The 11,985-nt window shown below is 41.3% G+C and overlaps 2 protein-coding genes across 2 annotated transcripts; one reads left to right on the forward strand and one right to left on the reverse strand.

The window, feature by feature from the left end:
* Positions 1-238: 238 nt before the first annotated feature.
* On the forward strand, positions 239-7,980 carry LOC133904338 (alpha-L-arabinofuranosidase 1-like). Its single transcript, XM_062345806.1, has 18 exons — positions 239-510; positions 1,454-1,666; positions 1,806-1,860; positions 2,166-2,362; positions 2,663-2,784; positions 2,868-3,015; positions 3,641-3,710; positions 3,821-3,966; positions 4,043-4,088; positions 4,172-4,224; positions 4,776-4,920; positions 5,888-6,006; positions 6,125-6,196; positions 6,710-6,813; positions 7,002-7,058; positions 7,151-7,343; positions 7,433-7,576; positions 7,725-7,980. Exons 2-18 carry the CDS (start codon positions 1,490-1,492, stop codon positions 7,845-7,847), a joined length of 1,971 nt encoding a protein of 656 aa, XP_062201790.1. The 5' UTR covers positions 239-510; positions 1,454-1,489; the 3' UTR covers positions 7,848-7,980.
* Positions 7,981-8,090: 110 nt separating this feature from the next.
* Positions 8,091-8,889, reverse strand: LOC133904339 (uncharacterized). Its single transcript, XM_062345807.1, has one exon. It carries the CDS (start codon positions 8,728-8,730, stop codon positions 8,155-8,157), a length of 576 nt encoding a protein of 191 aa, XP_062201791.1. The 5' UTR covers positions 8,731-8,889; the 3' UTR covers positions 8,091-8,154.
* Positions 8,890-11,985: the final 3,096 nt, after the last annotated feature.

Consider the following 11,985-nt stretch of genomic DNA (forward strand, 5'->3'; position numbering starts at 1 on the left):
AAAGATTTATCAGGTAACATTCCTTTGTTCCAAAGATCCTCGTAGTAAATTTTCGTACAGGGATCAAATCCTCGAAAAAAAAATCCAACACCATCCCTTCGTTCCAAGGGAGCCTCAAAGTTGAAACATCGAGGATAGAAGCACCCACAGAGGGACACAAAGATACGGCCGCAGCCAAATCAAGCCTCCGAAGTCGTTCGACAACAACCCGTTCCACGATAATATCCAACGACGATGTGGCGCCTGACGTGCCGGCGGGCGCGCGAACCCAACCGCCGCCGAAGCCTACTCCGACAAGCAACAGGCAACTGGCAGCGGCGCCCCCGTCCTCTCCTCGGCGTCTGGCGGCCGAGGTCTCCCCCGCACCCCGGAGCCACACTTGGCTTCAAAGCCGCTGCTTCGTCCCTCGTGCTCCTCTATTTAAACGCGCGCTCGTATTCCACACCCACCGCAGGGAGCGCGCCTCGTCTTCTTGCTCTTCTTCCTGCTGTGTGGGATGGTGGATGCATGGTGAGCAGTTCGCTCAAAGGCTCCACCTTTCGCAATGGGCGTGTTTGGTTTCTCGGCAAGGATTTCCTTGCCGATGCGGGAGAGCCGCTTGCTGCGCTCGTTGCTCTTCTGAAGCTCTGTTTCTCTCTCACTGCCCTCGAGCTCCACTCCAAGACCAGAGACGTCCATGGCGTCCACCAAATCGAGGTCTTCAACACCCGAATCGACCTTCTAGCCTTCCGAATCGAGTTCCTTGCTGTTGAATCCCGAGCTAGATTGACTTCCTCGCTGCCCTCTCCTCTCAGTTTCTTCTCTGGCCACCAAACCCAGCACAACGGTCGGTGGCCAAATCGAACCCATACGTCGCCAAATCGAGCTCCTCACCGCTCAAATCAAGCGCACACGCAGCATGGAGGTGGTTTGATCAGAAGGGGGGAAGAAAGGAGGGAGAATGAAGAAGATACAGCAAGCAAGGAAACCAAACACCCCTACCTTTCCTTTTCTAACCTTGCCTATCATGGCCGGGCAATCGTTGCCCAGCTAGCCTTGCCCCTACTTGCTTTGGGATGTTCAGTTTCAGCTTCTTTGGGGTCGAATCTGGGCTCTTGGTTGTGCAGACAAGTTGTTTGATGGAATGCCCAAGAGACAATCTCTGTGTGCTTTATTCTAATGATATAAAATCATCTTGAACTAATCTCTTCTTTCCCTATTTAAATTTCCTCTTTAGCTGTATGTTTTATAAAGAACTTCAATTGCAGTTGCGCAGATGACTATAAATTGTTTAGCTTAGGATAATGTTTTGGGCATCTGTCTAGTTCTTTATATAATATGGGTTCGCCTTTTGTTTGTTCTAGTGGTATTACTGTTTTCTAATATAAAGCGTCAGCTTATAGCAGCTTGTACCTGTCAATTTCCACCTAACTCAATTGACATCTGACCTCTCATAACCTTATTTGTTTCATAGACGCATTGGCTCCATTAGTGTTTACAAGTGAAGAGTATGGGTTCCAAGGAAGCGTCCTCTTGTACCATCTTCTGCTTCTTGCTTCTATCCTTCGTGGGCTGCAAATGTCTGGCATCAGTAATAGAGGCCACCCAGACTGCAACCCTCAAGGTTGATGCTTCGCCACAGCTTTCTCGAAAGATCCCTGAAACACTATTTGGGATATTTTTTGAGGTGAGAGTAATTTCTTGGTAAACTCCAGTCTGTTGGGCTTCTCAAGTTTTATCGCATATAGCTAGAATAATCCAAATAGTCTCCATGCTCCATTATGTTCTCACAATAGCTAGCTTTAATTCTAGCTTTAATTCTGCAGGAGATCAACCATGCAGGAGCTGGTGGAATATGGGCCGAACTTGTTAGCAACAGAGGTACTTCAGTTATTCTTGATTGTATAGTGGTCTGAAAAGTGTCTAGATGCACTTATCTTGTTGGGGTGAAGCGTAGAAAAGGTGATAATATGCCATGCTGTCTGCTCAACTCATTTCTGTTGTCCCAGAACATATTTGAGCGAACCATGATTATTCTGAGCATAGCTGTAGTTCCATAAAACAATAAATACAAAAAAACTATTTTGAGCATAAGCTGTAAAATAATAGGCCTTTTTCTTTGGAAGCTGATGTCGAATGTCGATGTTCAAGTTTTAACATAAACATCTTCTGCATTTATGCTTCAGGTTTTGAAGCTGGAGGCCCCCATACTCCGTCAAACATTGACCCATGGTCCATCATTGGAGATGACTCTTCCATATTTGTGGCGACCGATCGTACATCATGTTTCAGTCGAAACATTGTTGCTCTGAGGATGGAGGTCCTCTGCAATGATTGTCCAGCTGGTGGTGTTGGCATTTACAACCCGGGGTTCTGGGGCATGGTATGACTTCATCGTATATTGCCTGTTCATATCAGCATGAGAAATGGATAGTTTCATCAAAACTATATAGTTAATATCAATAATGTGTATGATAGTGTTGTAGCCTAATGTAATGACACTTTGTGATTTGTTTTTTGTCATAAGTAACTAGCCACATAATTGAGTTCCATGCATTTTCTTTGGATCTTTCTGGTAGTGTTACCTTTCATGCTCTGATGTTAGGCAGATATTCAGTACATGTTCTGTTTTCCTACCTTTTCCACCTTTTCTTTTCAATAATGTCACCATTTAAACTTACAGAACATAGAAGATGGAAAGACCTACAATCTTGTTATGTACGTTAAGTCGCCGGAAACAACAGACTTGACAGTTTCACTAACAAGTTCTGATGGGTTGCAAAACCTGGCTTCAGCTACGATAACGTTAGTATCTTTTCTCTCAATACTGGGACCGGAGGGGGGATACTTGATTATTGACATGTGTTGAAAGGATTGCATTGCTGCAGAGTTTCTGGCTCATCAAATTGGACAAAACTGGAGCAGAAGTTTGTTGCTAAAGGAACCAATAGAACCTCAAGGCTTCAAATAACAACTAACAAGAAAGGAGTTGTATGGTTTGATCAAGTATCACTAATGCCTGCAGACACATACAAGGTATTTTATATGATTGCTCTTGATCTTGATAGTGAAAGACAAATCAGGCCAAAAAAATGTATGAAATTTGAATTATACATACAGATGAAGAGTGGACCTCTTAATATGAAGCACCGGCCAATTAGTTCTGCATGGCAACAAAGTCCTACTCTGTGAAACAAAAAGTATTTACTAGGTCTAGAATCCCCTTTTCAGTGACCCAATAATTAAGTCCCATTTCCATTAAATCTTGAGCTAGCCGCCTTGTTCATGTGCAAGTGTGCTTGTGACACGTACGTGGCTGCAACATTTTTGTTATGGTCTGTGCTCCATATTTCTGCTAGCCATACTCTGTTTGGCCACTTATAGCCCTTTACCTCAAGAGAACAATAGTGTAGCAGCCAGTTCATGTGCAAGTGCGTTGGTTTCTTTGATGAGTTAATCACCATTCACCAAGTAAATGGTTCTGATGGATACCCTGTTTGGCTGAATTTATATGTTGGTTTATAGTGTATTCAGTATTGTGGGATTTATTTTATCTTGTTAGAAACTTGAAATGAATTTGATCTCTTTCTAGTATATTGGTCATTCTTATGGTGATGAGTTTATCCCAGTATTTACAATCAATTCTTCTCTGCATACGCAGGGACACGGTTTTCGCACAGAACTTATATCCATGATTTTGGAATTAAAACCACGATTCTTGAGATTTCCTGGTATGCACTTTGCTTTCTGTTTGAAAATCAAATTCTCTATGTTTGGACACATATGATATATGTTCAGACATGTTTGAGATAATTGACTAGATTGCACGGAACTATTGTAGGAGGTTGCTTTGTAGAAGGTGGATGGTTAAGAAATGCATTCAGGTGGAGGGAATCTATTGGTTCATGGGAAGAGAGGCCCGGACACTTTGGGGATGTTTGGCATTACTGGACTGATGATGGCCTTGGATATTATGAATTTCTTCAGGTAGCACTTTACACTGTTTCAGCGATTCCTTTTCTATTGTCACCCCCTAATTATTACCTTGTAATCTACATCAAAGCTTGCTGAGGACCTGGGTGCTGCCCCAATATGGGTATTCAACAATGGTAATTGTTTTCAGATTTATTAACTCTATCTATGATCACTGTCGGCCTTCTTAACTGATGGAAAGTTCCCTCTTAAAACTCAGGAATCAGCCACAATGATGAAGTTGATACCGCTGCTATTGCTCCTTTTGTGAAGGTATGTTTTGAGCTCCCTAGTTCTTTCTCGGGTTGAGCAAACGTTTCTTGATATAATGAATAGTTTTGAAATTTCTTTCAGTAATACCTTCAATTTTTAAATGAATTGTAATTTCTCAAAAATGTGTGCACATTACCACGGTGCATTACATGAGATGTTATAGTAGTGTTACATCTTTTTTTCTTCTGTGCAATCATGCACATCTGGAGATTAAAAACCTTATTGCTCAGTCCCTTATGAGACAATTACATCTGATCAATCTGCTTGAATGATGCTTAAATTCTTCTCTTCTTACCCAGTACTGTAACAGATAGGATGGTGGGCTTTGCTCTCTTTTTTTTTCTTCTCATTCTTTAGTTCACACGAAGAGATGATGCTTGCCTCGAGTTTTATGTTCGTATTTACCAAGCTTGTCCATGAGCTAACTTCTTCCATTTATATAAATAGTAGCAAGTTCACTAAGAGATACCATGCATCTTTTATGGACTTAGGTAGTTGTCATAACTAATAATCCTATCTTCATTCTTTTGGAACTGTTTGTCTTTCTACAGGATGTATTGGACAGTCTAGAATTTGCAAGGGGGAGTGCAGAATCAACATGGGGCTCTGTTAGAGCTGCAATGGGGCACCCTGAACCATTCCCAGTTAAATATGTTGCAATTGGAAATGAAGATTGTGGAAAGAAATTTTACCGCGGTAAATTGATCAACTAAATTTGTATTTCATCCATTATACAATATAAGTCGAAGAGGCCTTGTGCACAAGTGTTAAGAAGCTGTGTAATCAAGGAGAAGGAAACATAGTTGGACCATGCTATCGCTATTGAAGGATAACGGAGATAATTAATCACTCAACTTTATCTCCCAACTTTGCAAGAACATGTTAAACTTGAAAATCTGGCTTTGAAATTGGACTTATGCTGCAAAACTAGCAACACAAGAAAATAGAACTGTATCAGATTTCATAAGAAAAGAAGTCTGCTATTTTTTTTTCGATGGTGTATCTGTTACTCCAGACGTACTCATTTAGTTAGTATATATATTTTAATACCGAATTTTTACATTAAAACATTTGTTATTATTGTCTGTTTCGATCTGCATATGTAAGTGTTACTTTTCTTATCTCCTCTTTTTCGTTTTCTGTCTAGTACTTTATCAGGCCAGCTGTAGTTATATGATATATGTTTGCATCCATGCAAAAAGGAATTAAGAAAAAGTAAAATAAAACCAAGAAGCACAAAAGAAAAATGAAAATAGCAAATGGGAACATATCAAATTAGAACTCTAAAAATCAGATAATTTGAACTCGTAAGATCATTTGAAGATGTATTTTTCATCCATTAGATCTTGGAAAGTTATTGTTTCCTCATCTTATGGGTTCCCTAGGGAAGCTAACAACACCAACGTCCCTATGTGTTGATTTAAGGAAGGTTATTCATTCCAAAACTGATCATAGTCAATATCGAGTTACATTGTTCCTACCTAATGTGCCTTAACTGATCATAACTCCCAGTGGTAGTGCACAAATTTAACTTAAACTGTAGAGTACTACAGACGAGACCTTCTATTGGTCACATGATATTCTCTAATATTGTTGAATATGTAATTACCTCAAGTTCTACAATTCTTTTAGTCACATGATATTCTTTAATTTTGTTGAATAGGTAATTACCTCAAGTTCTACAATGCTATTAGAGAGGCCTATCCAGACATTCAAATGATTTCAAACTGCGATGGTTCATCGAGACCACTTGATCATCCTGCTGATTTATATGACTTCCATGTAAAGTTCTTGCTGCCAAGTCTGTTTGTCTCATTTCCGCTGTCTAGGGTCTGTGATTATGTTTCATTATTCGGCATTAAGTTTAACTTGCCTCTTAAATTCTAACGACGTTTTATAGGTCTATACTGACTCAAAGACTCTGTTTTCCATGAGGAACACATTTGACAGAACATCTCGTAGTGGACCCAAGGTAAGTCTCAATTTTCATTACTTTTGTAAACCTTTTCATCTGGAATATTCTTGTAAAACAGCCCTCATTCATGACCTATCACTTACATCAATTCAGGACTTTGTGACATTTCTTGTGGGATGCTCTTAGGATAGTATGAAAAGAGTCATATGTTTCTTATATAATAATTGTGTAAAACCCGGTCTATCCATTCAATGCCAACTTAAGTGTTAATCTGGATACTATAGACTATTGTACAACTTACGACTCTTAAGGCCAATCCTAGCCAAAAAAAAAAGGAAAAAATGATGAATATGATTACAATTCTGGGGCATTGTAATTCTGAAGGACAATGAGGATATATATGTGGAGCCTAAGTAGTGAGTACTGTAATGTGTGATGTTATTTGCATGTTCTGGAGACTCTCACGAACTTCATTGGTTTCTTGCTTATTTACATCATCATGCATGCATATTGGCATCACCATATCCTGGTTAGACAGTAAATATCTTTCTGAATATGATTCAAATGCAGGCTTTTGTCAGTGAGTATGCTGTTTGGAGAAGTGATGCAGGTAGAGGAAGTCTTCTTGCTTCATTGGCAGAAGCTGCTTTCCTTACTGGACTGGAGAAGAATAGGTGATCTCTCTAACAAAATGGTTGGCTATGGGTTGCTTGGTGATCACACCTGAGTTTTCCTGGATGAATTTTAGACGTTGTCTTTGCTTGTTGAGTCTCCATAACCTGATGGAGTTTGGCCTGCTCTTGTTCCGCTACCAAGATAGTCTTCACTGTGAGTTAGATGACCTTTTGTTGGTTCTTTGCAGTGATATTGTTCAGATGGCAAGTTATGCTCCACTGTTCGTAAATGACAATGATCAAACGTTAGTATTTACGGTTTTATGCTTTATTTACTTCTTTATTGTGTTCCTGTTGATTTATCATTGCCGTAATTATGTTTGAACAAAACAATCAGGTGGAACCCGGATGCCATTGTCTTCAATTCCTGGCAACATTATGGAACTCCTAGTTACTGGATGCAGACGCTGTTCCGTGAGTCCAGTGGTGCTATGATTCATCCTATTACAATCAGTTCCAGCTACTCCAGTTCGCTAGCAGGATCTGCAATTACTTGGCAGGATTCGGAGAATAGCTTCCTGAGAGTCAAGGCAAGTAAAGTTTCTTGCGTTCATCTTAACCTGTACCTGAACTCTGAAGGATTATGAACTTGTACTAATCCTGGAAAGCTCGTGTGCAGGTTGTAAACTTTGGGTCGGACGCTGTTAGCCTCACAATCTCCACAAGTGGACTTCAGGCCACTGTTAACGCATTAGGATCGACCGCCATGGTTATGACATCTAGCAATGTGATGGATGAAAATTCTTTCAGTAACCCAAACAAGGTAATTTACGCCTTCCTTTTTCCCCCTCCTGTCTGAATGATCATATAAATTAAACGCGTCGCAATGTTTAGAGATTGTTGTTGGTTTTGGTTTCCTTGTGGCCTCCGGCTCATCTGAACCCAAAGCTTGCTTGTAAACAATGGCGCAGATTGTGCCGGTGAAGAGTGAGCTGCGCAACGCTGCAGAGCAGATGCAGGTCACGCTGGCTCCGCACTCGTTCACTTCGTTCGATCTCGCGCTGGCTCAGTCCAAACTTGTCGCGGAGATGTGAAGTAGCAACACCATAAATCCGCGAGGTGTGATATGCAAATACAAGTAATCAGTGAGTTGTCAGTACCTTGATAAAGCATTTTATAGTGTAACACGAAGGAGATACTAAATAAAAATCCGAGCAGTTTGCTTAACTTGTCTTCTCCGTGTTTGCTTTACATGTCAGATCACGCCACGTCGCCATATGTGTTTCGTTTTACTCATTTTATTTATTCGAAAAGGCAGTTCCAGACTACCAATATGCATTTGTCCAAAAGAAGGGAGAAAAAAAAGAAGTAAACATTTTCTTCCTAGGAATATGAAGAACCTTATTCATTATGCGTCGCCGTCTTGGTGAGCAACGCGATGGCAAGCTTGGCCAGTTGGAACGCGTTCTTGTCCTCCGCCGTCACCGGAGACGCCACATTGTTCTTCCCAAACCCGTCCTCGCATTCCATGGCGGCGCTCGCAGATGTCTCTAGTGACGACGCCGCCTCACCATCCCTCTTGTCGTTGATAGCAGCTTGGACGCTGGGCTGCGTCTGCACGATGCCGCTGTACAGCGCTTGGCAGGACCTGAGGCAGCGCGTCGTGGCGTCGTCATCTCTGCTCCCGCCCTCCCGCAGCAAGCCGTCGATCTTGGTCGCCGTGCTGGTGGCGTTGGCCGTGAGGAGGTCGACGGCGATGATGGAGTAGGTCCGATAGTCCATGCCGGCGCTGACGCTCCGTCCATCGGAGCCGAGTGCCTCCAGACAGAACTCGGGGTCGACGAGACCACTGACGGTCTTACATACTGGGAGTATTGAAGGGACGTTAGCGGTGACCATGGTGTGAGTGCCCGTGAAGAGGAGGGCAAAGAGCAAGATGACGCTCACGCTACCAGAGAAGAAGGGGGAGGAAGCCATGGCGGATCACTTTTTTTTAGTGTACATTCTCGTCTCAGCGCTTTGTCGCTGCTTCAGATCATGAGATGTGTATGAGGCTTGCAGATTTATTTATACATGTACAAGTTCTGGTTTGCGTTAAATGACATGATCACGCAGAATTAACGGCTTGATCATGTGAATCCGTCATTGTGGTATGCAGTTCTTTTTTTTAGATGATTGCGGCATGTCATTGATGGGGGTGATTCTGTCTTTCCATTATTCTTCCCACTGCTGCTATCAACCGATTGATTGAGATCTATCCACTTAATTAGTTATTGATGATTCTAGTTGATACCTATAGCATTTCCTTTCATTTATTTCTTTAGATCTCGTTCCATACCTATTAACATATCCTTTTCATTTATTTCTCCTTGTTATAATTGGTACGTGATATCGATCTAGCAATCTAGAGAAAAAAATAAAGTGGATACATATTAAAAACAAAGAGCGATACATCTAGCATTTCCTTCAATTTATTTCTTAAGGTCTCGTTGATACATCTAGCATTTCCTTTCATTTATTTATTTCTTAAGGTCTCGTTGATGTGCATAGCATTTCCTTCCATTTATTACACCATTAATGGTACAATTAACATTATTTACAACCAAAATATACAATCTTTACAAATTTGCAATAAATTGAAGAGAAACGTTTGATAGAGGAGCGCATCTTCATGCGAAACCGCTTACCTAGATTTATGTGTAGTGACTGGATTCACATACGTGGGAGGAGTCACATGCTTGTGCCTGTACCTCACTTGTCAGATCTGGCCAAATGGATAGCCCGGTATGCTAAGGCCCGGGCCTATTTAGGAATGGCCCGATTATACCTGATAGTTAAGTAGGTCGTGTTTACTAGTTTGCGTGTCGAGTCTTTGGTTTAGGTACGTCTCATTTAAGATCGGGTCGTACCATGTCGATCCGTGGCACGGTAGGCATAACGGCGGCTAGGCAGCATGGTGGGGTGGGGACGACGGTGGGACAACGCGGGGTAGGATGACGAGATCGGGAGGCTCGGCCGACGGGGCGACGTAGCCGTGCTGGCCTAGCCTGGCTAGCCCTCGGACCGTGCTATGCCTAAGCTGTGCAGTGGGTCCCGTACCGATCCAATTGGCCATATGTAGTCGTTGTAACCTCAAACAAATGGCGAAAGATAGTAAGCACGTGGTTAGTGCCCATAGGAAAAATATTGCAATGCACGTAAACACCTGGCAGGGGCACGTGCACCCATACACACATGTATATATAGGGCTGAACTATTTAACATGCTACGCGTGGGATATTATTCCACGCTCTGTGCTTTGGACTAATCTGAACCTAACGCAGCGGCCAAACAACCTCTCAAGTGAGAAAAATAGAAATAGTCTATTAAAAAAATAGGAAAACACGTATTAAGAAACTGAAAAGTCGAAAAATACATATTATAAAACAGAAAAACATATATTATAAATAGGAAATCACCTATTAAGAAACTGGGAAGCCAAAAAACACACATTATAAAATAGAAAAACATACATTATAAATAGAAAAACACCTATTAAGAAACCAAAAAGCCAGAACCACACATTATAAAACGGGAAACACGTATTATAAAACAGAAATGCCGAAAAACACATGTTATAAAATAGAAAAAAACCCTATTAAGAAACCGAAAAGCAGTTATTGGTAGTAGCGCCATGGAGTACAGTGGAATAACAACATGCGAGATTTTCTCTCTAAATAAGGAAATTAATTATGTAATTAGGAAACAATCTTAGCTAATTAAGTAAAGGGAGAACAACATGTCAGATTTCCTCTCTAAATAAGAAAACTAATCATGTAATCAGGAAATAATCTTCAGCTAATCAAGGAAAGGGATAACATCCTGCGATATTTGCTCTATAAATAAGGAAATTAATCATGTAATCAAGAAAATAATCTATGTGTAATCAAATAAAGGAAAAATAGGTAAAATGATTAAGTAACCTTATATGTAATGCGCGAAATCACTTGTTTCCGTGTTTTGATGATTATTTTCATCGTTTTTCGGTTTTGATTATTACCTTTTCCAGTTGAGTAAAAGGTGATTTCCATGTAAAATAGAAATATTTCAGCATTCCTCGATACTTTTTCGATCCTAACAATTATGGTTTTCTGTTTGCAATTTTCATCTTTTACTTATAGTTTTTTTTTATGAAGATTATGGTTTTCGGTTGAGTAAGAACATGAAGATAAAAAGTATGGGGGAGAATATGATCTCAATGATCTGTCCACTCAAAATTGAACCAAACAAATGTGAAAAATTATCACCATATATGATTTAACAGATATCTTTCTATATTAGAAAAGATTTCAGAAATATTCTCTTAACACATCACATTAACTCAAGATCAAAATTGTACACAAAAGAAACCTAACGCTTGAATTGAAGGAGATGGTGAGAGCATGATGACCACTGTGCCACCGCATGGCCCGGCAAGCACTACAAAAATTGTGGGTGGTGCTGCCATGGTAGTGCCCGCCAAGGTCTAGGAGCGCGAACTCGGCCAAGCAGCGCATGCACCCACCATGGCGCTGTTGCCGAATACGCCGATTGGATCGACGGTGGAGACTGGAGAGAGCACTTGCACCGATGGACGACATCTTGGCTCATCAATGAACGTCGGGGAGCGAGCGCAACAAAACTGAGGCACAACTCTCGCAAATTGCCCTCACCGGCATTGGCTACAAAATTGGATCTAGAGATCTGCAGCGGTTTGTGGGTATTAGATGGGAGAGAAGGGATCAACCGCTATTTAAAGACGAGCGGGATGGTTTTTTCTGGTTGCGGGAGTAAAAATTATGACTTTTTTATGTTGCGTGAGTAAAATTACTGTATTTTCCGATGGCAGGAGTAAACTTCCAACCTTTTCCAATTGCGGAATGGATGGCGTATTGATTTTCTAGTTGCTGGAGTAAACTTCCAATTTTTCTGATTACGGAGTGGATGGGGCGTTGAATAATTATTTAGCGCGTTGGGAGTTAAATACAGGTTATACACACATGTGCTATTGTACACCTTAGGTATAGAATAACTAGCGGCCCAACTCATTCTACGCCTGCGCGTCGTGCCTGATCGCCTCGCGTCACACCATGTGTCCTTGCATGCGCGCCTGCGTGCCTCGCGCGTGCCACGTGCCGCTCATCCTATGCCGCTCGCTCAATAGTATTTTTTTTCTCGAATACGCAGGAGAGCTGCGTATCATTATATTAAAGA

Source organism: Phragmites australis, chromosome 22 (genome assembly GCF_958298935.1).
Source record: "Phragmites australis chromosome 22, lpPhrAust1.1, whole genome shotgun sequence".
NCBI classification, from domain to species: domain Eukaryota; kingdom Viridiplantae; phylum Streptophyta; class Magnoliopsida; order Poales; family Poaceae; genus Phragmites; species Phragmites australis.